The 27717-nt window shown below is 38.6% G+C and overlaps 1 protein-coding gene across 3 annotated transcripts; it reads right to left on the bottom strand.

Annotated features, from left to right (window-relative positions):
• Nucleotides 1-39: 39 nt before the first annotated feature.
• Nucleotides 40-8964, bottom strand: LOC130075820 (E3 ubiquitin-protein ligase RBBP6-like). 3 transcript variants are annotated; one of them, XM_056240588.1, is made up of 10 exons: nt 7944-8964; nt 7387-7486; nt 5852-5885; nt 2752-2793; nt 1452-1540; nt 1274-1370; nt 1006-1148; nt 692-864; nt 511-614; nt 40-414 (listed from the first exon to the last, which is right to left on the bottom strand). In XM_056240588.1, the coding sequence occupies exons 1-10, from the start codon at nt 8107-8109 to the stop codon at nt 55-57; spliced, it is 1308 nt and encodes a 435-aa protein (XP_056096563.1). In that variant the 5' UTR covers nt 8110-8964; the 3' UTR covers nt 40-54. The 3 variants fall into 3 exon arrangements, with proteins under 3 accessions (XP_056096563.1, XP_056096564.1, XP_056096565.1); XM_056240589.1 differs by having other exon boundaries at nt 1006-1145; XM_056240590.1 differs by lacking the exons at nt 40-414; nt 511-614; nt 692-864; ... (2 more) ...; nt 1452-1540; nt 2752-2793 and having other exon boundaries at nt 5403-5885; nt 7944-8961.
• Between the last annotated feature and the right edge of the window lie 18753 nt (nt 8965-27717).

Here is a 27717-nt window from a genome sequence, read left to right as displayed (position 1 = left end):
GTCCGGTACCTCATGTTTTACACCATGGGATCCTCTGAAGTGCTAGAAAATTATTTACTTGGATGGAGGATCATCCTGCTTAGCAGAGTGCTGAGGAGAGTTCACCACAGGGCTATAGTTTGATGCTGCAGGTGCAGTGCTGCTGTGTACAGTAGAGCTGCTAGAAGAAGGTGGAGTACTGGAGGGCTGATGAGTGCTAACAGGAGATAAAGGGGCAGTAGGTGTGCTTTGGGGAGGGCTGCTATCAGCTGTTGAGCTCGGAACATTGGCCATAAGAGGGTCCTGCTGGCGTGAGGTTGCCAGTCTCAGAGGTGGCCGCTGGGCAGAAGCCTGTGTTTGAGCTCCTTGGGTAACAGCTGCAGCTTTTCGAATCCTCTTGGTATATCCGGTTTCATTCCTAAAATTATTCACTGCCTGGGGTTGGAAAGAAAAGGTTGTGTTAATGTTCTACTATTAAGTTAGAAGCAAAAACACAGCAGTTTAACAATGATTAAGATAGGGATTTCTTACTTGGCGCAAAAATTTGTTCGCGATCAAAGCATCAGGAGATACATCTGATTGTTTGCAGGTTGGGCAAACATGTTCGTCAGACTCCAGCAAACATGTCCGAATACCTGCGGTCAAAAGACTGTAAGCTTTCAAAAGTCAAAAACACTTCACCTTTCTGAGATTTGTTTGTACAGAGACTTACACTCATCACAGTAACTATTTCCACAGCAGGGGATAACCACAGCATCTGTCATTAGATCCTTACAGATCAAACACAGCAGCTCATCAGGTACAGGATCTTCTTCCTCTGAAGATGAAGATTGATTTTGGGGCAAGAATGGTGGCTTCTCTTTTTTCCCAATGGCATAGGCCTCACTAAAAGCAAGCGTGATACGATTAATGATATTGGCACGTTGCGGCCACTACTCTGATGGTTTTGCATAATTGTGTCAGAAGTGAAAAATATGGAAATTTTCCTTTAACACAATCCCTTACAGGAAGGCCAAGTATACTCACGCATCAATCGTGGGAATGGCATATATTCCACTGTTGGTCAACATGACTCCCTTTCTGCTGGGATCATCAACCTCCACCATGAAACTCCGAGGAATTCCTGTGCTTTTCTTTATCCGTTGAGGAGCTTCAAAACTTCGATCCTGCTAACGCATGGTTGATATGCAAGATTAAATTTCTTCTCTGACTAAATGAGCATACTATGGTAATAAAATGCTTACGCACACAAAAAGTTATAGTAAGCGAGCTGTGGTAATGAAAACCCAATTACCCCATTCGTTGGGCAGTTTCGGATATAATGTCCAGTTTTTCCACAACGAAAGCATGTGTAGTTTGGTGGAGGTGGACCAACAAGCTTCTTTGCATAACTAATGAATAGAGATTCATGTTAGAAATGACGCTGAGAGCAATTTTAAATAAAATGTCAATGTCTTGAATTGCATACTTACTGGATAGGGTCATACTCATGGTTGGACTGAGACATCATTGCTTTTATTTTGTCTTCCTCTGAAGCATTTGTTTCAGCAAGATTGGCTGTCTGTTTAACAGGTAATAATGTTTTCACATATAAAATCAATGTTGGAATGTTCAATCGAGCCCAGAGATTTACTGAAACCTTGTCCTGTAAGAAGCAGCTTTTTGCCTCTATCAGTGCGTGATCTTTAAAAATACTAAAACGTAAATTATGAGTACCACCTCAGGCCTTGAAATGACAACACCCATTTTATATTAACCATAGCAAAAGAACAAATATAAAATTCATAATCAAAAGACAATCGACGACTCTCATGCATGCAAGACTTAATACCAACTACACACATGCATTGCCCATTGTCTAAGAGTTTTTTCCTCCATTTATTTAGTTTTATTGGAATGTCTCTTGGGGAAGTGTCAGATGAACAGAAGATTTCACACTATCACACGAAATGCAGTCATAGCATAAGACATGTACACAGTACCAAATTACAGTGGCATGGTCAACCTGAAATTCAAATTTGCTGTTGTACCAAAATTACATTAAATTGTTAAGTTTTTTGACATAACAATAAAGACAATTCACCATTATCCATAATAGAGCAAATGCTGCTGGTGTTTTTAAAGCCCAGTATATAGAAAAATATAGTTTTGTGAAGACCGCTCATATTGCTCTACAAAAAAAAAAAAAAAAAAAAATCCAGAAGTGAATAGCCGAGGGAATTTTAAAAATCCAGAGATTTGATCTTCAATGCGAAAAAAGAATAAAAGATCACAACAGGATTCCAGAGTGCTTGGTTTTTTTTTCTTAATTGAAAATGAACACCTGCAATTAGCATAATGTGGGCAAGAGGCTTATACAGTATTCCATTCCACACTGATAAAAGGCATTTGGCTCACTCTTTACAGGACCAGGCTTTCACACAAGTATCAACACAATTATAAAATCATCAAACAATGAGAACATTTCATTAACTAAATATTAATCTTGCAATTAAAAATAATGTAATTACTGATTTGCAGCAAAATACCAGATGCTAAATTCTCAATATTATTCCTGATAAGCAAGTTTCTGACTAATGCAAAACATACAATTTCACAGAGTATTACACAACCAATTCCACTTAACATTCTAAGCATATATAAACAAGCCACAAGATTTGACAAAAAAATTATACTGCACACTTGTGCCTACATTATGGCTTGCCAAATCCAAAACACGGAAGTTAGATGCAGTAGAACAGTGTTATCAAGTAGTTACAGAGTTTAAAATACCTTTGAAAGCAGGGCCAGTGAAATGGATGAAGAATCATCAATCTGTCATCGGAAAAAAAACATTAAAACAAAGAGGGGTTGACCACTATGACAAGGCACAAATCTATCATGCCCAATAGAGAGAATTTGGACAAATAAAAGTCTTCAAAGTTAACACTATATAACACAATTAGTAATATTACAACCAAATCCTAATGGAAAGACATGACATTTATTTAAAAGCATTTAAAAATATAAACACCATAGTTAATAGAACATTACATATTTTATCTTGAATAAGTTCATCACGGTACCAAAGTTTTGCGGTTCTCAGTACCAGAGCGAAAACTGTTGAATCAAGTACTTTAAAATGGTTTGTTCCGTTTAACCTCATCCGTTGATGATCACTGTAAATTATTGCAGTTTCATATTCAATCATGCATGTAAAAACAGCTGGCAATCCAGAAACTTTGCCGTGTACTTGGCAGCATGAAAAACTGAATTTATATTTAGATTGTGAAGAGCCCTTAATAAATCACCAAGACTGTCAATCTCCGAAGCGCAAGCTCAATGAATTCTGCACTCTTGGCGAAAACTTGCGTTAAAACAAACAAAAAAAGCCTGTCTTAATTGTACAATGAATCTCTTATTTACATCGTGTTTACACTTTGTTGGTTATCATGATAGGATTTATGAGTATGCGGCTCACGTGTAACAAATCCAAACTTTGTGAGCTTTCAGAGGTGTTAGGCAAATTCCGACTAGCACCTCTAATAGGCCATCGTGTTCACGTGCTCAACAGATATGATTGGCTACAAAACGCTTGTAAAAAGACGTTACAAATAGAAACCTTTGATGCTCAGAACACTCAAACGAGTGAGTTCGAAAGCAGCATGTATCAGCGGGTACCGAATATACCCGGTACTTGAGAAATGTTGGTCCCGTCAACATTTTTGTTTGTACCGACTGGTACGTTTGACAACACTAGTCATAACCAATTAATGGATATTTTTGAGCTTTGAATCACTAAACACTGTGAAAAAAGTATAGCTTCATAGTCATGTTTCACAGACCACGGCAATTACTTGTAATATAAGAAAGATGTAACTCATCAAAAAACCCTATGGAAAGTGAACACACAGGGCCTTAAGAAAGATGTGAGGGAGTTAAACACTGAAGTTTTATTGTACAGTAAGTCATATAGAAAATGCAATTTATTCATATAGAAAATATAACTAATACAACAGGCCATATAGGATATGAAGTGTGTATTTAAAACTGTCCACTGGAATTAGGTACTTTTGTAAATAAGTGTCCTACATAATGTGCCTTGTAGCGGGTCAATTCTTTTATAGCTAGTTTGGGTCTCAACATCACATAAGTACATGGGAGAGAAGCAAACTACAAGTGCTATCACAAAGAATTTTTGTTGTTGTTGCATAGTTCATCTGTCACAGTGGCCGGTTGCATAAACTGTTTAGACTAGTCTTAAAAGTTAGTCACCTAAAGTTTTCCTTCAAGACTGGTCCTAATTTTTTTAAGTCCGTAACATAAAAAGGTAGATTGGTCTTATTGGATTTGAAAAAGTCAGTCAAACCAGTTCCTTAAGACACAGTCTTAACCGCATAGTGGCTAAGTTTATGCAACTGGCCCAGTAGCTGATTTGCATACAGTAGAAAGACATCAAATATGGAAAAAAAGTACAAGTAACATGATTCAAATATGAATAAGCAGATTTCTGTGGACAATTAAAATACAATGTTCAAAAAAGAGGGTGGTGAAAAAAAGAAATTGTTAGAATAACCACAATTTAGCACAATTCGCCATGTCAGAATGACAAATACTAGCTGAAATATGCAATTACAAAAGTTGTGCCCAAGAATCACCATCTCACTGATACCGACTTTTTATACCGCTTTTTATACACCACCCCCCCCCCCCCCCCCCTCCCCTCCAAAAAAACCCTCACTATAAATACCAAAATTTAAAACTATTGTATTTATACAACTGTATAATCGGCGAATAAACCGCTGGTCTGGAATTTCACCCAAATGTGTTTTTTTCTTCAATTTCCCAAGCAATAAGCTACAAGAACCAATGTAATTTTACAAAGGGTAAGAGAACTTGCCATCACATTATAGTTGGGCAACAGTTTATTTGCAGTAGTCAAAATGTCTATATAGGCCTAAGATGTGCAATTTCTGCAACAATTGGCTCTCTTAATGAACAAATTAAAAAAATTAATCTAAACGTAAATTAGACTCAGAATTCACAGATAATTTAGGAGTACAGTTTTAACTAGAACAGATAATTTAAATTAAGTTGTACAACTAAAGGTAATTTGTTTTCCATGAATGAAAATTTTATAATTAAAACTACATTAGAGCCAAGTCTCGTTTGATTATCCTTTGAAAGCCTAGAGACAGTTTCCAAAACACTGAGCCAAGACAAGAACAAATCGCCTGTAAAAAATACATGATTCACCTTGTCAGTTAGTCCAAGGCAAGGCTCATTATGTTTTAGGTAATACACTTTGATAAAAAAAAAAAAAAAAAAAAAAACTCAGTCTCTCACACACTCATACATCCACACAACTAAATCAAACTATTGTGCCTTATAATAGCAATTGAGTAAACATAAGTAGTCAGACACTGAAGCTGTATGATACAAGGTGAAGTTAATAAATAACACAATGTATTTTTTTTATTTAAAAACAAACAAACAAAAAAAAAAACAGCTTTTTACAGATGTGCCACTTTAAGGACAAACAAATTGACCATTGGCCATGTTCAAGTATTATGTAGATCAATATGATCTAACACTACACTGTACAACAGAATTCATATTTGTAGATGACTTATTCAACGTGAAACAGTGTATTAGCATGCGCACAGACTTCTGTACACACTGGAAATTGTATAAAAACATGAAAATCAATGCAACAGCTTTAGCGAATCACACAATATAAACATTAAGCTCAACACACTTTGTTATCTTCAAACAGGTTTCAAAGACAACATTGAGGAGCATTAAAATTCTTAAATTGTTTCAAGACAAAGCAACTGCTGAGGAGTTTGAAAATGTGTGTAATGAGACAAGGAAATGAGGTGTTTTTACATACTGCTTTTGAAGATCCACTTGGTTCAGATCGATCGCTGCAAAACAAAACAAACAAAAAAAGAGGTTAACTTCCAATTAAAATTACTCAACACTGATAATTCTTCTACATTAACTGCAAGGCCACATTCAAACTGCTTAACTGAAATGAGGTGCATTTCTAAAGTTGCAATTGCGCTCTGCTAAGGCTAAAAAAAGGATAGGGGTGAATTCAGGTTAGCCCCTTTCACACAGCGCTTTGAACCCGGCAAATTGCCGGCAAATTGCCAGAGTGCCTTCTGTGTGAACGCAAACACGACCCGGGACTGATGCCGGGATCGATGCCGGGTTGGGGACCTAGTAACATTGCCGTGTTCAGACCCGGAACGCGCGCTGTGTGAACAAAAGCCGTAACCAATGCCGTGTCGTAATGATGACGCTGAAGTGAAGTGAAAGCAGGCTAGTGAAACAGTACGTAATGCGCTAGTTTATGATCGAATCAGAGAAAAAATGCACTAGCGTGGTTTCTCCAGAGAGAAATCGCAGCTCATAAGCAAACTATACACGTTGCTGAGACATTACATGTCACATCGATGTCACGTGTCTTTCCGGAACATACACGGGTTGTGTGTGAACGCGCTCTCTGATTCCGGCAAATCTCTGGCAGTGTGAATGAAGCAAAATCAAACGAACCCGGGTCAAATCCCGGGTCGCTTTATCCGTGTATTTTCCGGAATCTCTGTGTGAAAGGGGCTGTTGATTAGGACACTTTTTCATCTTAAAGAGATTCAGGGTGATTGGGACACGTTAAAGGGATAGATAACCCAAAATTAAGAATTCTGTCATCATTTACATGTTGTTCCAAACCTGTATGAATTTCTTTATTCTGCTGAACACTAAAGATATTTCGAAGAACGTCTGTAATCAAACAGTTGACGGTAGCCATTTACTTCCATAGTATTCTTTTCCTACTATGGAAGTCAATGGCTAGCGTCAAACATTAAGCTGTTGTTTAATGTTGTTTCCAACATTCTTCGAAATGTCTTTTTTTTTTTGTAAAACAAACAAACAAACAAACAAAAAAGCAACTTCCAAAAGGGTTGGAACAACATTAGGGCGAGTAAATGACAGAATTTTCATTTTTGGGTGACCAATCCTTGCCTTTTAACCCGTATGACTTTCTTCCAGGGATCAAAAGTAGTTTGGTAATAGCAGAGCCTTTACTAAAAAGCAGTTGCAATATTCACAATTGCTCTTATTCATACAATGAATGAAAATACAGTTTGGGGCAGGGTTGACTCCAAATGCAATTGTTTATCCACTGCTTTTATCCAATCACAGCATATTAAGTTCAAAAATGCAGAAATGCAAATATATTGACAACTTCGGTGCAAGAGAACATTCTTAGTGAGAATGAAAGTTTGGATTAATATTGGGGCAATTTTAGTTCTGGGGTGCTTTTAGTAAAGGCTCTGCTTTGAGAACATACTTACAAAACAAGACAATATAAAACACTGCAGAGCAGATAGAAAAAGCAAATTAAAGTGTTAGTGTACTCACATGACATATGTTTTGCTTGTCGACTTAAGCCCTCCAATAGGGATTCGTCTGATGATGACAGACGAGTTTTTGGGGATGAGGGCTCCATCATCAGTGTATTCTGTAAGCAAAGGCAAGAACGACAAAGCCATTAATCAACATGCTGCATTTTCCATATTTTTTTTCTAACTGATATCATGGAGAGGAAACGAAAGCAAACGACGCGTAAACTATACAAAATGGAGTCTTCACTAACGTTACACAAGTATGCGGGCAAAATCAAAGTATACATTGAATTAATATTCATAAATATACTACCATATTCATGACAGTTGATTTCACAAACGTAATAACTCGACTTAAATAACTAAGACAACGCTGTTGGCCGTCAGGATTGAGCCTTATTACCGCTTAGCTAGCATTACGTACATTAGCTTTGAGCTTACTACAGTAATAAAGACATTCTCTGATAAAAATGTATTAAACATGTAGTCTTTCAGGTCACGTAAATATTCGTTTTAGTTTTAAGCAACCTCAAAGATGGCGTGTAAGCAACTCATTTGCCCAGCTTAATTTACCTTCTTTAGTTTGAGCGTTGGTGATTTGTAGGTCGCAATCCGCGGCCTTCAGCTTTTCTCGCCCCATGATCTGGCGTTTCAAATCACTGAGCGTGATGTGAAGGCCATCAAAGGTGACCGTATCGTAGTTAAGTTTAGAAGAAAACTTGTAATGGACACAAGACATGTTTAAACAATCCTTGTGGTCAGATACCACCACACACAACCAAACTCAACTGCAATTCGCACGATCGCGTGGGCTCTCCCAGCGATCAACCTTACTCAGGGTCAGTTTATCAGCTTAACAATTCAAGCATAATAATAGCCATATTTGCTCATCTCAACACTCTTTTTAATCAAGAGTCACCACTAAAGAGGTCGTGTGGGTTTTGCCTCAAGTGAATAACTGCGATTTGAAAATATCAAGTGTTCAAAGAGATTGTGATCAAGTGCAACACGCAATCTTAAAAACGCAAGTGACTTTTAGTCCACGGAATTCCCCGGCCGAAGCCAGAAATTCTCCTGCGGTTTCTCAAAGTCCCAGGACCATATGGCGGTTAGCCGTGAGCTGTCCGTAAGGTCCAACTCTGACAAAGAAATAAAGAGTTCAAACGGTGTCCGTATAGGTGAACGTGTAGAGTCCTGCCAAATATGTCGCCCAAGTGTCCGCTTCAAAGTTCCTCCGAAATGTTTGTTCGGTGTAGTCCAAATTTCACCACAACACAAACCGACGTAGTTTGAGGCAAGGCCTGAAACAATGTGCTAGCAGCTAGTGTGATCAACCTAAAATGGCGTCCATCACACATACAAAAAAACAACAAAAGACTAACGTTACAGCAACACCATTACAAAACGCTAAAACAAAATGAGCAAGAAAACCGGTCCTCCTTTTATCAAAATACTGCCGCGGTAATCCAGTCGCCCCGTCGTAAACACTGGTGACCACATATATATATTTAAATCACAGTTAAACCGTGCCGACTACATGCGCTTTCGAAAACAACTCGACAACTGCACGCATTCGAGGGGTTTCCACAGAAAACGCAGGGGCAAAGAATAAAGACGTTACTAGGAGGGGCAACGACTACGCATGCGCAGAGACTACCAATTGCGGAACGTTAACATCGATTGCAAGAATAGTAACAGATTACAGTAATACAAATAACAAATAAAAACCTTACCCAAATCACAGAAATATAAATTTTTATGTTTTAACATTTAAAGATCGTTTTCAGGTTGCATTGTTACATTAAAAGAACATGTTTGTATATTAGATTAATGCAACATTAGCATTTTTGCCTAACTTTAAAAATAAATAGTATTAGGCTACATTGCTTTTCCGTTTCCTTTACATTGGTCACCAAAGCCAAATAATAAATAAAATGCATGAATCAAAAATGATCAGACAAAATGTTTTGGTAAAAGGCCAAACTGTAGGCTACAGGGTAATGCAGCACTTTATAAAAGTTACACATCGCATAAAAATCCGTTTACATTTCTTTGGATAATTATTTGCTTGGAATACTAATTATTTACATTTTAATTTAGTATATTTTACTATATTAATTAGGCAACTAGTATAAGATATGCGATAATAACCAAACTTTTTCCAGTGTAAATTATTTCAGCCCACTTTGTTTTTAATTTATAAGGAGAGGAATTATGATTTATAACCACCAGATGGCGGACTATACAAATTATCGTAGTAGCCCACGTCATACTAGAGATATTGTGCTGCTTGTAGCATTAAACAAACATGCACTCTTGTCTATTTTTAATATGTTCGATCTGAAACCAAAAATGATTTCAAGTATAACACTCATATTTTATTTTAGTTCTTTGTTAATCACAGGCTACAATGTTTAACAGCAATGCATTGGAATAGGCTTCTTAATTTTTATGGCCTTAGATTTCAAGAGACGTCATCTTCAGTTTTTACTTAGTCAAAATTCTTATCTGTTGCAAACTGTTGCACTTAGAGAAACAAAGAGTCTGCATAACTCCAATATTGTTTAGAAAATATTACAGTAATTTTTGCTCAACAGTCCCTGTTCATGTGTGGGATTTAATCTGTCGTGACAAGAAAGCTAGCTAAGTCAACCAATGCCAGCAAAATGTTTATTTTCAGAAAGCATCTGTGCACTATTTATTCTTCTGCATGTATCTGCAGTATATGGATATTTGCTCAGGCTTATAGTCTTATTGTGTTCTTTAGGCACAATTAAAATACAGAACGTGAATGAGATAGTTATTCCCTCTTGTGTGCCGTGATCTGATAAATTACAAATGTGTGCGACTGATACACCAAGGAACACTTGCAACATCAGTCCGAATCAGAGCTAGGCTACTTATGCAATGGTGTTCGTGTGTGTGCAAATCCATTCAGGCATTTGGAGAACACATTTAAAGGTGCAGCACCGTTGGTAGTTTGTGTTGGATGCTCCCAATTATATGTCCTAATGCAGTCATTGGCTACAAGCACATGACGACAATGATGCTCGAATATTGCAGCCATACAGCTCTGTCTACATTTGAATCATCAACATTTAGCCAATTTCTTTGATTAGAGCCTCACATTCAACACTGACTGCTGTCGAAGTAATTACCAAGGACGTCATATAATTAAATTTGCAGATGATACTGCTGTGATTAGTTTACTGGAGCAAGATGAAACTGAACATGGTCCAGTGTTGCATGAATTTGTTGAATGGTGTGAAGCTTCCCAGTTGCTTTTAAATTCGTCCAAGACCAAAGAGATGGTCTTTGATTTTAGACATGGGGCGCCCTCACCCACTCCGACTCTGATAAAAGGAGAGGAGATAGAGATGGTGACGGAGTACAAATATCTCGGTCTTATCATTGACCATAAATTATCCTGGGATCAGTGTGCTGATGCCATTTTTAAAAAGGGCCAACAACGTTTGTATTTTCTTAGGAAACTTAATTATTTTAATGTTGATAACAAAATTTTGACTCTTTTTTATAAGTCTTTTATTGAGAGTATTCTCTCTTATTGTATAGTATGCTGGTATGGACATTCAAAAATTACCCATAGGATTAAATTGGGGAAGATTGTTAAAACCTGTGGAAAAATCATTGGTAAGCAACAGGTAGACCTGTACAAACTATATCTGACCAGATTGGCACAGAAGGCAGATAAGGTTTGTATGGATACAACCCATCCACTTTCAGTGAAGTTCAAGCCGCTCCCTTCTGGTCGTAGATATAGATACCATAAGGTTAGAACAAATCGAGCAAAATACTCATTCGTTCCTATGGCAACAACCCAATTAAATAAGGTGGGAGGAGGGGTATGATTGGAGAATATATGTGAAGTAATGTGAAGTGGTAATATTTATTTTTTATTTTATTTATTTATGACATTGTGCATGTGGATAATGTTTGTGTTGTGGATTATGTGTCAATATGCCTGTATTGTACAACAAATTGCCTTTCGGGGACATTAAAGTTTTCTAAGTCTAAGTCTAAGTCTAAGTCACATTGGTGTCTTTTGATGGGAGGCTGAATACTAGCCAGTCATATTTTTTCTCTATCGATATTAGAGGTCGATATTATCTGCTCGAGGCTGTCTTGACTTGCGGTTTAACTCACGAATATATAATCTACCTGAACCAACTGCATAATAACTACAACAACAACAACAACAAAAAGTCCACCGACGACTACCTGCATGGGTTCACAGTCAGGCTGCTTACTCATGGTTACACTCCATGTGAACTTGTGAGATGCACACTCTTCTGTTGCCCCTGAGTGTGAGGAACATTTGGCTCTCAGCTGTCACATCAAACTCTAATTTTCTCAGAAGGAAGGAGTGACTGATGGTCACCAACTTGTCTGCCATTTACTATCTCTTCCCCAGCAGCCCCCAGCTGTCTTTCTATACCTCGGTTTTACCACAGACTGCTTTGCACAGCCAATCTGTAAATCCAGTTCATTTTGGTCAAACACTGGCCTTCAGGGGACACAGTGTGCGTGGATATGCTGTGCAGCTTTAACACATGGGCTACATGAATTTGATTGTTCGGTTTTGGCTTTGTAAGCCCTGGGAGGGGAAATTTAAATCATTCCACTTCACAGAATGACACTGCATTTTTTATTTAATTTATTTTTTGGACATTTCATTTACTTTCCCCCACATTTCTTTAAATGGGTGTGACTGAGTCTTTGTTTTACTGTAATATACCAGTTGTTTCTCCTAGGCAGCAATTTCTATTTCCAATAAATGCAATTCTTTTGGACTTTCTATTCATTGAAAAAAAAGTATAAAATATTGTTTTTAACATTGATAATAATAAGAAATGTTTCTTGTGCACTATATCATTTCTGAAGGATCATGTAACACTGAAGACTGGAGTAATGATGCTGAAATTTCAGCTTTGCCATCACAGGAATACATTACATGGTAACACTTTAGAATACTGTATCTTACTTACTGAATAACCAATAAGGAATTATTAAAGAACTAGTAGGTAATTCTTCATTAACTACCTCTTCACTGCTGTTAACTACTAACGAAGATGTGTTAACTAATTAGTATGTAATAGAATTTTATGATTGTGTTAAGTTACAGTTAGTTAATCAATAACGAATGAATTCTGTCATACCTCCTGAAGAACTACTACTAATTATCGACTAATTAAGGTTCAAGAAAAATAACTATGAAGTAACTACTAATGAACAGTCATACACAGTTATAGTCACTACAATAATCCATTTTTTTTTTTTATCATTGTAGTGGTGGAAGAAGTACACAAATCAAGTGATTGAGCAAAAGTACAGATACCACAATAAAATATTACTCCAGAGAAATTATAATTAGGCCATTTTCAAAATTACCTTAGTAAAAGTACAAAGGTAATACATTTTTAAAGTACTTAAAGGATTAGTTCACTTTTAAAAAAAACCTTTGCTGATAATTTACTCACCCCCATGTCATCCAAGATGTCTTTCTTTCTTCAGTCGAAAAGAAATTAAGGTTTTTGATGAAAAGATTCCAGGTTTTTTCTCCATATAATGCACTTTACTGGGCACCAAACGGTTCAAGGTCCAAAAGACAGTTTAAGTGCAAACTGCAAACTGTTCAAAGGGCTTTAAACGATTCCCGACGACGAATAATGGTCTTATCAAGCGAAACGATCGCTCATTTCAAAAATAAATAACAAAGTTTAAGTTTAATAATGTCAAATGCTCGCCTTGCTCTGTTCTGTGATGCACGTTCGTGACTCTCCTGTTCAAACTCGTTCATCAAAATGAACAAATCTTTTTTCGAGTCATTTGGTTCATTTAACGAACGAAATGAACGAATTGACTCGGAAAAAGATTTGTTCATTTTGATGAACGAGTTCGAACAGGAGAGTCACACAGAACAAAGCAAGGCGAGCATTTGAGCTTATAAAACTTAAACTTTGTTATTTCTTGTTTAAATGAGCGATCGTTTCGCTTGATAAGACCCTCATTCATCGTCGGGTGTCGTTTAAAGCCATTTGAACAGTTTGCAGTTTGCACTGAAACTGTCTTTTTGACCTTGAACCGTTTGGTGCCCAGCAAAGTGATCCTGGAATGTTTTCATCAAAAACCTTAATTTCTTTTCGACTGAAGAAAGAAAGACATGGACATCTTGGATGACATGGGGCTGAGTAAATTATCAGCAAAAGTTTTTTTTAAAGTGAACTAATCCTTTAAAAAGTAAAAAAAAAAGAAAAAAAAAAGATACTTAGTTCTTATACATTTTAAACTTATTTTGCACCATTCAAGTTCCGGCAATATCATGGTAGCCCACATTTTACAGTGATTTGGTGATGCAAGAGGGCGGGCATTTGCATCCTCTTCTGGAGAGTTCTCAGCACCGCCAATTTGGTGCATTTCTTCTGCGAAATACAGGTTTGTGTATGTTTTATCATTACTGTATCATCACTAAATCATTACTGTGCTGTAAATCATTTTATTTTATGCAAGGCAACATACAAGGACGCGAGGTCAGTTAGCCTACCTAGCTGAGTCTGTCTTTTTTTGTGTGATGGAAACGCCTGATCCCTTAATAAAACAAATAATTGTATTCATAAAGATAGTAAATCTATTTACGAGACCAGTTGATTACTTGAATTACTTTTAAAGGTTTAACTTTTGATTTTAAAATGTTTGTTAAATGAGTTTAAATGTAGGCAGTATACATGTTAAAACAAAATATCATCTGAAATAAAGGAAGATATCATGTAGCTTAAACGAGTCATTGTAGTGTATTTTACAAAGGTTTAGATGATTACGTTAATAGTGTTTTACAGTAAGTTTTATTTGAGTCAGAAGTATGTGGTAATTCTTTATTAATTACTAATGGGTTCCCTATATTTCATTTTAGAATACTGTTTCAGGTTATAAGTAATTCCTGTAGAATTATCTAGTAATTCTTTATTAATTACTAATAAGGTCCTTATATTTTCACTTTAGAATACTGTTTCAGGTTATGTAGCCTAATTCCTGGATAATTAGCCTATTTGATCATTATTTATTAATTACTAATGGGTTCCCTGTATTTTCACTTTAGAATACTGTTCCAGGTTATAAATAATTTATGAAGAATTATCTAATAATTCTTTATTAATTACTAATAAGTTTCCTATATTTTCAGTTCCCCTCAGTTGTTGCCTAAAATACATGAATTTACTAAATGTCATTATATTCTGAGGAAAACAGACACACACAGTACAGTACAGTACTGTAGTACATACAGTACTGCATATAAAATATAAAAACTAATCTGAGGTATCACTAAAATAAAAACTAATCTGTCATTAGTTACTTCTTAGTTATTTTTCTTAAACCTTAATTAGTAGATAATTAGTAGTTCTTCAGGAGGTATGACAGAATTCATTCGTTATTGATTAACTAACTGTAACTTAACACAATCATAAAATTTTATTACATACTGATTAGTTAACACATCTTCCTTAGTAGTTAACAGCAGTGAAGAAGTAGTTAATAAAGAATTACCTACTAGTTCTTCAATAATTCCTTATTAGTTATGCAGTAAGTAAGATACAGTATTCTAAAGTGTTACCAAATGCAGCTCTGGTGAGACTTCTTTCTAAAACATCAACGATTCTTATCGATCCCCAAACTTTTGATCGATAATGTAGCCGAACACGATAATTCAATAAAACAAATGAATTTGCCTCTGAGACATTTCAATGCTTCACTCACAAACAAGTTGTTATGTAACACTTCTGCTAATCCACATCATCACACCTTTGCAAGATCTCCTTCAAGTTGACTGTGTTCATTTGTGCATCTCTTGCTTTGAAGACAGCAGCAGGGTTTGATGAGGTGAAGGGACCCAAACACATCCCCCAGAGGTTCTTGTGAAGAGTATGTGGTACAACGGCCCAAGAAAGACTTCATCATGCCATCTAATTTGTTTGAGCAGGTGTTTATGCAAAAAGGGAGAGACTTTTTATGTCTTATATAACACTGGCAGATGACTGTAATTATCGTTATATGTATATAAATACCTTTGCAATGTTAGTTTTAGTAGAACTCATTTTGTATTGCCATTTCATTTTTTTCCTATTCAGACTTCAGACATTATTGCTTAGAGGAGATGACCGAACACATCTGTCTAGGAGGGAGAGAGAGAGTAAAAGCAGTGCAGGTGTTTCCAGAGATAAATCCAAAAGATCCTCCCCGCTGAGCGTCAGGCAGCCACAACCTCGACAGTCGTGAGAGGTAATTAAAATCAGTGCTATCATTGCATGTTTGGAGAGGTGCACTTTGGGGAGGAAGGATGCTCTGGCACTTCAGCGGAGGAGGGAACAGAGGAAAATCATCAGCCATTGTGTACAGAGGCTGCCTCCCACTCAACTGCCTCACAAAGCTCTGCTTTACTCCCATGTCAATGAGAATACCAATGCAAATGCAAACACATGGAAATCGATGTACACGACGTGGACATCACCGACACGACGCAAGACGGGCGCAGTGTCCCTGTTGCACATCTTGCAGTGTAATTTATATGTTCAAATAGAGACTCAAAGAAAAGCAGAGGAGAGATGAGGAGAGGAGGGGGTTTGTGCTCAAGGATGAGGTTTTTGGGTCACTGGCTCTCTCTTGGTTCCCCACTTGGTAGTGACAGCTGGCAGCTGGGAGCCAGCTTTGCCCCTTGGTGAACACCTGGGTAAAATCCCCCTCGGCCTGCCATAAAATCCCAGAAGCTCCTTCTCACCTCCTGAGGGAGGACAATTTTCTCTCTCCTGTTTTTGCCTGTGGGGTTTTATCTTAAGCGGATATTTTAGAAAGATGATTCCCAACATGAAACCTTGGGAGTAGAAACATAGCTTAGCATTATACAGAAAGTACAGAATTGTTGTTGAGATGCGCAGACATTAAAATTCCAGCCAATACCAAAAAGCTGGTAATTATTTTCATGTACATAAATGTGCTAAAATTAACACTATTTTGTCTAAATAAATGAAAAATGAAACTAGAAAAATCAACTGTCTCAAATGCTACAAGTGAAGTTAGGCATCACAACATTACAATGCTCATTCTGAAAAAAAAAAAGTACATTCATTTTGAGATTTGGTTAAGATTACATTGCAGTGTTATTAAATTATTAGTGTTTTAAAACTGCCTTTAAGAGAATGTTGGATGACTGCAAATGTAATCTAAATGTATAGGGGAAATGAACATGGACAATTAAACATCTGATACAGACCCATCTTCAATAAAAATTATATTTTTCTCTAATATATAAACAATATGGGGTATAACATGCATCCTCAAAGTCTGTTGTTAATACTCTCCTAAAGAGAGAATAAATAAAATGTATTTATTAGACATAGACATTGGTGTGATCATTTAACATCAGACAGAAATAAATAGCTGAATCATTAGGATTCCTGAAAACTTGAGCATTTTATCACACACTCATATAATCTGAAAGGTGCGGGATAACTCCCAGACATGATGTGCATTCCTCCACTTTATCACACCTTGATAAATATATCTGTGACAAACTTGACAAGAGGAGCCATGAGGGGTCTCATATATATTCATGCGCAGCCCAGAGAGAGTGGAGATGCCTTCAAGCTTTTCATTTCATAGCTGAGTGGGATGAAATATAGCTCTGATTCATGGCAGTGTGCTATGTGTGTTGGCAGTTGACATTAACCCATACGGTGAATCATGTGTGTCAGTGTCACATACCTCAGGGGCTTCGGAGGCCCGTGGACGGGTGTGATGGAGGGGTCTGGCCCCAATGCGCCCTACTCAGGGTCAGAATATATGCTGATGGGAAAACAAAAAGGGACAGCATTTTCAACAAAAATCAGAAGTGACAGGGCAATACTTTGCCATGACCTGATCTTACTGTGACCTTTTGTCTACATACAGTACCTTTTCCTCCTCTAAAGGCGAGTTCCTGGTAAACATACTTGAGAGAAGGTAATCAGTTGCTTGTAGGAGAAAATCTGCTGTTATGAAAGTTAATCATTTTTTTGGGCCCATGTTCATTGGCATATTTGGAGTCCAGATCTTGTCATTTTGCTCTTGAGATTTTGCTAACAGCCTTGGACTACACGACTGGCTCATAGACAGATGAATTTTAACTAGATGAACAACAAATTACTGTGTCTAACTTACCATGACTCAGGCTGTTAAAGGCTTGATTTAGTTTGTGTGGCAAACATATGATGCCTTAGTCTTGGTCTGTTCATCTTCATTAGTACTTGAGTCCCAAAAAACCTACCCTGTTCTATGACCTGTTCCATGTGGCTGTTTTGACTAAAAACTAATGGTAAATTAATGACCTGTTCACAGAGAACACATCCCACTGAGATGTTTTAATTGTTTTCTATGTAAACATGTTCTAGACAGACGTCCTTAACCATTGTGCTCTCGTCTCACATCTTTTGCAGCATCTCGAGCATGATGCTGCATCCCTAAAACATGGCGCTTAAAGTCGGCATGAAATGGAAATGATAGCTGCATCCGAAAACTTAAAAATGCTGCCTTCGGAGGACGCATTCCAAAGTAGGAACGCATCAAGGCACGCCTGAATCCAATGTTAGCTTCACTTCTTGTCTCCTGAGACACCTTCATCTGATGGATTTTTAAAGGCAGCATAGATGTATCTTTCACTGCCTTTGATATCCCACAATCCTGTGCGTTCCATTCGGTGACAGTTGAGCTAGAAAAAGATGCAGTTGCTGGTCAGTTTTTGTGTAAATGTACGTTTTTGACCAACGTTTTCCATTTCTCATGTCATTTCTAATGAGAAATTACTACTGTAGTAATTAAATGTTTATTTAGTTCACACCAAAGCTTGCTCTATTTTGCTGTAGATCATTAAACTGTTACGCTGCCTCAGAAGTCTGTCCAAAATCAGTTTCGTGAGGCATCATGCGCAAACGCTGCCTGCAGAGACATTGCCTATAAAGCCAACAAGTCAGCTGTGTTCGGATGAGGCCGATGTTTTATTAACAAAGTTCTTCTTATTATTACATTATTGGCTGTTGACAAGCCAGCATCTGGAGCATTACAATCCCCCCCCCCCCCCCCCCCCCTCCAAAAAAAACCGAAATTCTCCTGTCTAATTCCTTGTTTCTTTAAGATACTTCTTTAGAACAGCGCTGTATTTATTAACAAAGTTCTGGAGGAGCACGTTCAGATAATCTACCCAATCAGTGCATGTATAGGCCAAAGCGTGGGTTCGGGCCACATTCCGAGCAATAACTTCTTTAAATGCAAAAAAGCCTTCTGTGTGAACAGGCCTTTAAAAAGTCTTGAGACCCTGCATTCTTTTCTCTGCTACACTGCACCATTGCACTGCGTTGCTGTTTTTTAGGGCCTGTCCCAGTACCCAAACTTGCAGGTCACTTGACCACTTGTCTACTTAAATGACATTTTTCATGTATTTGGCCCACATGTTAAAGTGGGCGTGAAGACCGCAAGCGTAGAACTGTGTGTATTTAACTTTTGATTATCGAATTAAACAAAAAAGTTTTTACACAGCTTTATTTACACATTTTGAATTTTAATACTTTGCACTTTAAAATAAACTTCAAAGTATATATTCAGTACTGTACACAGCCAAATCCCCAGTGTTAAATGAACTCTCTTGGTGTCTTTGTCACAGATAAAATTATTTAATTGTGGTGCTTCTGATTAAGTAATAAAAATCAGTTGCAAACGTTTTACAAGATACTTTCATCTCTGCGCCGACACAATGTGCAACACTTTACGTTTTACTATACCAAATTATATGAAATACTTAAAGGGATACTCCACTTTTTTTGGAAATAGGCTCATTTTACAACTCCCCCAGAGTTAAACTGTTGAGTTTTACCGTTTTTGAATCCATTCAGCCGATCTCCGGATCTGGCGGTACCACTTTTAGCATAGCTTAGCATACATCATTGAAGTGGACAAGACCATTAGCATTTCTCAAAAAAAAAATGACCAAAGAGTTTCGATATTTTTCCTATTTAAAACTTGACTCTTCTGTAGTTTCTTGAAAAATATCTAAACTCTTTGGTAATTTTTTTTTGTTGAGAAATGGTAATGGTCTTGTCCACTTCAATGATGTATGCTAAGCTATGCTAAAAGTGGTACCGCCAGAACCGGAGATCGGCTGAATGGATTCAAAAACGGTAAAACTCAACAGTTTAACTCTGGGGGAGTTGTAAAATGAGCCTATTTCCAAAAAAAGTGGAGTATCCCTTTAAGTAATTTAATAATCTAATTAATTTAACTTACAATGGAAAGTTTTCTGAGTACATGAATTCCTGAACATGATAAATGATGGGATACGCTTAGCCTGGCACACTTCATATGCACACTTCCAGGTGTTGTGTACAATGGCAGCTGTGTGCGCTTGATTCTGAAGTCCATGAGACTGTAGTGCATGCCAATTTTCATTTTAGGTTTCAGAAGGGTGCTCGCGAATGCAGAGCCAGACTTCTACTTCTACAGTTAAAAAGGAGAATTAAGTCTGCACAGAAAGACCGCGGGTGTTTACGGTGCCATTTGGGACAGGGCCATAGTGTTGATTTAGTCATGGGGGAAAACAAGACCTGGGACAGACTTGTGCACTTACTTCCTGTTGTGTACACGTGGTCTCAAGTGGCCAAGACTGTATTGGGACAGGACCTAGGCATCTCACACAAGAGTGCTGTGTTTTGAAGATGTCATGTCGCTTCTCAAGACCCTGTCTCAAGTCTCAAGACCCTGCGTTCCGCATCCAATCCACTGTGCAGCATCTCACATTTTTATTCACACGTTCTGTGTGGAATGATTGCCATCAAATACATTTCTCAGATTTGTGTTAATCTTTAGGGATCCTAGTCTTCTAGGTAACATCCCTGTGGATTTGGGGATTTAATTGTGTGCTATGGCTCTGACTTTCTCTGATGTTAGTTGTAAATTCAGTTTGGAAGTAAACAGTTTGACAGCATTTCACTCGGTTCAAGGAACTTAAAAAGGGCCTGAAAAGATGCTAATTGGGATATCAAAGTGAATGGGTTGTCCCCTGGCGTTTGGGAAAGAGCCAGCCAGATGTTAGGCTAGTCTTTTTTTTTTTTCAGTGAGAGACCTTCACTTGTTTATGCAGCCCAATAAACCTTGTTAAATGGGATCACTGATTGCAGTGAGGAGTAGGATGAATGTGTCTGTGTGTGTATTTTCGAGGCTGGAATAGTCAAACACCCACAATGTACTTGTACATCCATCCTCACACATTTATTCAGTCATTCTCAACTTAGCAAACGACTCACACACTCTGTTTAACCTCAGAGGTATATGAGCCTTGTGCACGCAGCGGGGTAACAGGCCCAGGTGTCTCTGTCATCTGTCATGGTATGGTGACAGCTTGCTTGAGACTACTGGGTGTAGACAGATGCGAACCCCACCTTGTTTTCCCTCATCCAGATGCTCTATCAACCCCTCTAATTCTCATTGACATGGAAATATTATGAAGTTTTGGGTTCATGGAGTGATCTGCTCATCTAATTAGAATTTTAGATGACATCTGACATAGAATTAATTATTCGGTGCAACGGTATCAAAGGTTTCAGTCAAGTTTTTAAAAACAATTTAAGTAAATGTTAAATAACACCAAATAAGCAATAGCTCATCAATTTTTTTTAAAGTTAAATGTAAAGTAAAGTAATATAAATAAATAAATATGTGTGTGTGTGTGTGTCCTGGTAAACCCTACATTATGGGGACCAAACACAAAGATGCAATATCCGAAATCCTTATCCATGTGGGGACATTTTTTGGTCCCCATGAGGAAAACGGATTATAAATCATACTAAGTGATGTTTTTTGAAAATGTAAAAATGCAGAAAGTTTTCTTTGATGGTTTGGGGGTAGGGTTAGTATAAGGAGATAGAATATACCGTATAAAAATCATTATGTCTATGGAAAGTCCCTATAACATGAAAACACAACATGTGTGTGTGTGTCCTTGCATTAAAATGCAGCTTCTGATATACTTCTGACAGATAGCATCTCTAACATATGGTATACACAATGAGGCCAGGTTTTAAATGCAACACTCAGTTTTATACAATTTGTATTTTTATACACACCAAGGGATCTTTAGCCTGAGAGAGACTGAAGAACCCGGTGTACACTGATGGACTTTTATGAGGCACTTTAGATGAAAAATAAGTACATGAAAAGGAAAGTAAAAAAAGGCCCTTTTTGGAAAATAAAACTCAGGTCTTTGCCCTTTCACATTGGAATGCTATAGTGCTTTATGTCTGCCACACAAAATTCAGCGGATGTACTGCACTAACTAAATTAGTTCAGTTTGTCCCTACTGGTAAGTCACTCCTATCTTTTTTATTCTGGCTTTAACCATGAACACATGCTTAAGGAGGTCTTTACGCTCAATCACTTTTATCTCTAGCAGGGACCATTACGAAGAAGAACAATTTCACCCTGATTAAACACTTAGACTCTAAATTAACTGCTGCTAACCATCAAGCACTTGTGCTGAACCATAGAAAGTGAAAGGCATTCATAGAAAGCAACATCTAGAAGTTTCTGAATAGATTTAGTGGGCCTGTTGTTGTGAAAATTTAAATAAAAGACTGCTGTCCTACACAATCAACTTCAAACGTTTTACATTTCTAATGAGACAATTAAGAAAATGAGATCTGATTGTACAATTAGCATGCCCACAAACCAGTGTAAATAATTAGATATAAACGTTATAGTGAGCACTAGTGAGAAAGAATGGAATTAGGTCTAAACTAATTGGGCAAATTAGTAATTCACAAGGAGAATCATGCATTTCAAATTGACCACCCAGTGAGATGTTCTGTAATTTGGTGTTTTGTTCCTACGTCACCATTTATAAATATGTATGTATACTTTTCTCAAAGCTTCGCCCAGCTCTCAGCAATTAGCTTTGTTTCCCTTGAATGACGAGTGATTGTGTGTCTTACATGAGTGTCTTTGTTCCTTGCCGGGTGTTTGCGAAAGCACACACTTTGCTAGGGCCGGGTTTATGCATATGCATGCGCATGCTTATGCTCGCACATCCAGGGAGGCCCAATTACAATAATCAGAAATAATCTATATATTTTAATTTGTATTATTATTATTATTATTTCACTCTAATAGTAAAACATTGTAATGCAATCACTATATAAATTAACACAATTTTAAATATCAGGCAGAAACCTCATATTGTGTCTTTTTTCCCCCGTAAATCATTGCTATTGGTCACCCTTTACGTCTGTCTGTGGGTTTTGCAAATATTTAACCAATAAAACGTATTAAAAGAGCTTGTGACTAAACCTCGTAACTCCACTGGATCCTCAAACTGTCAGTCAAATCTGATATAAACTCCACCCGCCTCCATCGTTAATTGTGTGCCGCATGCAGTTTGGACCGCCTCTGCTTTAATAGTCGGTGCAAAGCACTTCATCTTTTATAACATTTTGGCAAAATGACAGAACTGAGGGCACATAGACTAGCTACAGTAAACTTTATAACCGGTTTGTTGATAAAAACGTAACACGATGCACTTACTGCCTCAGATGCGGCCATAATGACAGACAAAAAACGCAACATGGGGTAGATGCCCCCCTTAAGAACAATGTGGATTTACTTTTCAACTGAGTAACATTTAGATATAAGTTTAGCATGTGGAGGATGATGAAGCATCAGCCAATGTGTTATTACAGGAAATAAATAGAAACATTTGATAATTTATTTGCTATAGCACCAATTAAATATATTAAAGGGCTCCTATAATGTCCTTTTAACAAGATGTCCCCAAGAGTGTGTATGTGAAGTTTTAGCTCAATATACCCCACAGATATTTTTTTATAGCATGTTAAAATGTTAAATCCAGCCCCCCTGGATAAACTTTTACAGAATGTAGCTACACTGTAAAATACAAACTAAAACTTTTTAGTTAACTTTACTTAATGTCTTAACTTAATTGTACACTGTTGCACAGTGAAGAAGACACGCGCCGAAACGCATTTATGCAAATAAAAATAAAAATAAAAAGAACAAATGCATAGTGCGGCCTTTCTCCTCATTTTCGTATTCTAATCATCCAGGCCAGCACTCTTAAAGTTTATTGGTGTATATATTGAGTGAAGCCAGCTCCTATCCTCACTTACTTAACGTAATTGTAAAAATCTAGTAATCTGTACTATTCACATACTATGCTTTATTTACTCAGAAAACCCAAGTTAAGATTAATTGATTGGTTTGAGTGTGGTTTTTGAGGCGGGGAAATTCTTAATGGACTGTTCACTCATTTCCTCCACTTCTGCAGTTATTTTTCTCCGTTTGCATTCACTCATTTCCCAAAGTCATCTTGAGTGTTGAATTGTCAATACAACTGAAAAATGTAACCTCTTAAAGGAGAACTCCGGCGCAAAATGAACCTTTGGTCTAATAAAACATTGGTACAGTCAACCGTTCTCTGAGATTTGTTTTCATGATAATCGAATGTAAAGAGTTTTATCTCTAAAAGCTGTTTAGCGTATAACGCTAGTAATGGGGGCATCTATTAAGTAAAAAGAAATCGCTAGTTTATACCACTAACAAGACTCAAAATAGCCCCACACTAACACAGTAACATAATGAGGGTCCCTACATGCAAAACGAAGCATTGAGAACTTTGTAAGTGTACAGACCGTTTAATAAGAAGATATTTTATGAAGACAGACCACTTCGTGTATACAGACAGGAGCCATCTTTGGAAAAACATCTTTGTCGTTCGTGGTTTGACTAGTTGAGACTGTTTTCTAAAGATGGCTCCTGTCTGTATACACGAAGTGGACTGTCTTCATAAAATATCTTCTTATTAAACGGTCTGTACACTTACAAAGTTCTCAATGCTTTGTTTTGCATGTAGGGACCCTCATTATGTTACTGTGTTAGTGTGGGGCTATTTTGAGTCTTGTTAGTGGTATAAACTAGCGATTTCTTTTTACTTAATAGATGCCCCCATTACTAGCGTTATACGCTAAACAGTTTTTAGAGATAAAACTCTTTACATTCGATTACCATGAAAACAAATCTCAGAGAACGGTTGACTAGGTTCATTTTGCGCCGGAGTTCTCCTTTAAGTGTCGCGCCCCCTTTTTTGAATAAACATGAAAATGCACAATCGGAACATAAATGGTTGTAATTCAGGAATATAGATGTAAGATTCGTAAGGTCTTGTTTTAAAGAAGACATTTGGCAGAGTTTTGTAGAAGTTAAATAAATTAAGAAAGTGAAACATAAAAAAAGTTATAGTTTAAAATATAAAATGTAAAAATGTAATTTTATATAAAACATATATTTTTTAAAAACCTGGTGGACTCTAAAACTGCAAGAAAATCAAAGCCAAAACTCTGAACAAGTTGTGTTTAAAATTTTAGGTTGATATCTTATAAAATTAGCTTTCAGTAAGATTTTGTTTGGGCGCAGTACCAAACTTTTTCACTAGGTCACAACCACAATCGAACGAGAAGATGCGTCGATGAGACTTTGGGAACGCCTCCAGCGTGAATGCGTCTGAAGCATCTATGTCAACTAGTCCAATGGAAAGAATGAGTGTCACAGACGGGTGACGTCATGACCAGGAAGAGATAAAGCGCATCCGGTGCAAACCGGCATTAGCTTCGAAAATTGCCGAAGCAAGTCGATCGCAGGGATGCAGGAAGTATGGCAGGGCGATGCATCGTCTCGTTCCCTATCTCAGGGAACTATGGTTACAGTCGTAACCTGAGACGTTCCCTTTCAAGGGAACTCGCGATGCGTCGATGACGCTTTGGGAACGAGAATACCCAAATTGCCAAACTTTCAAGTACCTGCGTGTCAGCCTGTTGTCAACTAAACACTAAGCACCTGGGACCCTGGGGCAGCATCCAGGTCCAAGCTGTAAAACCTCACGAACGTGAGCGGGGAGGACCAGCCCGCCGCATCACAAACGTCTTGGAGAGAAACCCCAAATAATATGGCTTTAGAGGCCGCCATACCCCTCGTAGAGTGAGCTCTGACCGCCAAAGGACACGGCTGGTCAGAGTACTCGTAAGCAAGTGAAATAGCCTCGACTATCCACTTACTGACCGTCTGCTGAGAAGCAGGAAGACCTTTCTTGGGTGATCCAAAGCAAACAAATAGCTGGTCGGATTTTCTCCACGGAGAAGTCCAATGAACATAAGTGTCTAGTGCTCGCACTGGACACAAGAGGTTCAGCTTTTCCTGGTCAGAAGAGGTAAAAGGAGGAGGACAGAAAGCCTGCAGCACAATAGGCCTCGGAATCATGGTCGGCACCTTAGGGACTTATCCCTGTTTTGGATATAAGAATGCCTTGACCATCCCCGGTGCAAACTCAAGGCAAGTGGGGGAAACCGAAAGGGCCTGAAGGTCTCCGACTCTTTTGAGGGACGAAATAGCTAGCAGAAAGATGGTCTTAAAAGTAAGAAATTTTTCTGAAACCGAATCTAAGGGCTCGAATGGAGCCCTAGAGAGGCCTTCTAAAACTATTGCAAGGTCCCAAGCCGGCACCCTAGTGCGAGTTGCAGGCCTCAGCCTCAATGTGCCACGAAGGAAACATGTGATCAGGGGGTCTCGACCCAACGATGTACCACCCACCAGGACGTGGAAAGCCGCTATGGCCGCCACGTATACCTTGAGCGTGGATGGACATAAACCTGACGTAAAGCGCTCTTGCAGAAACTCAAGTACTGTGTTCACTGAACAGTTAACTAGATCCCACTGACGCTGGTGACACCAAGAAGTGAAAACTCTCCATTTTAGTGCATAAAGTTTCCTCGTAGCGGGAGCTCTGGAGCTTAGAATGGTCTCAACAACCTCGGTTGAGAGACCACTCTCTATTAGTTGGGCCCCCTCAGGGGCCAAACCCACAGTCTCCAAATCCCCTGCCGGGGGTGCGATATTGCGCCCCCTGCCTGAGACGGAAGGTCTCCCCTGATCGGGATCTCCAAAGGAGGGCCGTCGAGGAGAAGAATTAGGTCCGCAAACCAAATTCAGCTCGGCCAGCGTGGTGCTACTAGCAGTTATTCCATCCTGGTGGATTATCTCCAGAACTCCTGGGAGAAGAGCAACAGGGGGACTTGTGTACAGACATAGCCTCAGCCACATCTGCACCATAGCATCCAGCCCCAATGGTGCTGGTTGAGTGAGGGAGAACCAAAGTGGACAGCGCGTCGTGTACTGAGACGCAAACCGATCCACTTGTGCCTGGTAATAAACCTCCCATATTTGCTCCACCGCCTCGGGGTGGAGTCTCCAGTCCCCTGACCTCAGCCCCTGCCTCGACAGGGTGTCTGCTCCCACATTCTGGCCCCCTGGAATATACACTCGCCTCAGAGAGTGTATTTCCCTGAGGGACCAAAAATAAGAGGCCACCAGCGTGTTGTCTGTCCAGAGCAACACATGATGGCCCCTCAAGTCTGGGAGGAGATGTCTCAACGCATTGAAGATGACCATCATCTCTAGGCAATTCATGTGTCAAGAGAGATTATGACTCCTCCACAAACCCTGGGCTGAGTGGCCTTCCAATACCGCGCCCCAGTCGGTGAGGGAAGCATCTGTCGAGATAGCAACTCGATGGCAAAGAGCTCCCAACACCGGAACCTGGGACAAGAACCAGTGTTTCCTCCATATAACCAAGGTGCGGGGATACTGTCGCGTGATCTTGATCGTACGGAGTGGGTTTCCCCTCGGGGAGAACCCTCTGGTCCTGAGCCACCACTGCAAAGGTCTCACGTACAGCAGGCCAAAGTGTATCACATTGGACGCTGCTGCCCTGAGGCCTAACAGTCTCTCGGACTGTTTCACAGTGCGTGACTGGCCTAGCCTTAGCTCTTTTGTGGCAGTAAGGATAACAGCTACACGAGCGGACGACAGAACGGCTCGCATCATGACTGAATCCCAAACCACTCCAAGAAAAGAGGTCCTCTGTACTGGAGAAAGCACACTCTTCTTGGTATCGAACCTCAACCCCAGCCTTCGCATATGATCTCGATGCCGAACCGCTAACTGTTCTGATTCTGCTAGAAAGAAGATTCCGCTGTTGTTCTTTGCCCCTGAAAGAAAACCTCAGGAACCTCCTGTGCTGAGGAAGGATGGAGATATGGAAGTATGCGTCTTTCAGATCTATCGTGACAAACCGTGACAGTCCTCGGATCTGGTTTGAGTCACGATCTGTTTGAGTGTCAGCAACATGGACTTGAGTTCCAGCACCGAACACTCCATCAGAAGAAGATTTAGAAAATGACGCAGCTCTCCATTC

The sequence above is a fragment of the Rhinichthys klamathensis genome, unplaced genomic scaffold (assembly GCF_029890125.1).
Source record: "Rhinichthys klamathensis goyatoka isolate OS25496 unplaced genomic scaffold, OSU_Roscu_1.1 h1tg000605l_1, whole genome shotgun sequence".
Taxonomy (NCBI): Eukaryota; Metazoa; Chordata; class Actinopteri; order Cypriniformes; family Leuciscidae; genus Rhinichthys; species Rhinichthys klamathensis.
Note: the sequence above shows the minus strand (reverse complement) of the source record. Positions and strands in the feature narration are given on the sequence as shown.

Excerpts from the sequence above, each read along its gene's own strand:
- LOC130075820 (XM_056240588.1), bottom strand. The coding sequence starts at position 8,109 with ATGTCTTGTGTCCATTACAAGTTTTCTTCTAAACTTAACTACGATACG. Across the intron at positions 7,487-7,943 it reads CAACGCTCAAACTAAAGAAG|AATACACTGATGATGGAGCC; the intron begins GTAAATTAAGCT and ends CTTTGCTTACAG. Across the intron at positions 615-691 it reads AAATAGTTACTGTGATGAGT|GTATTCGGACATGTTTGCTG; the intron begins GTAAGTCTCTGT and ends TTTTGACCGCAG.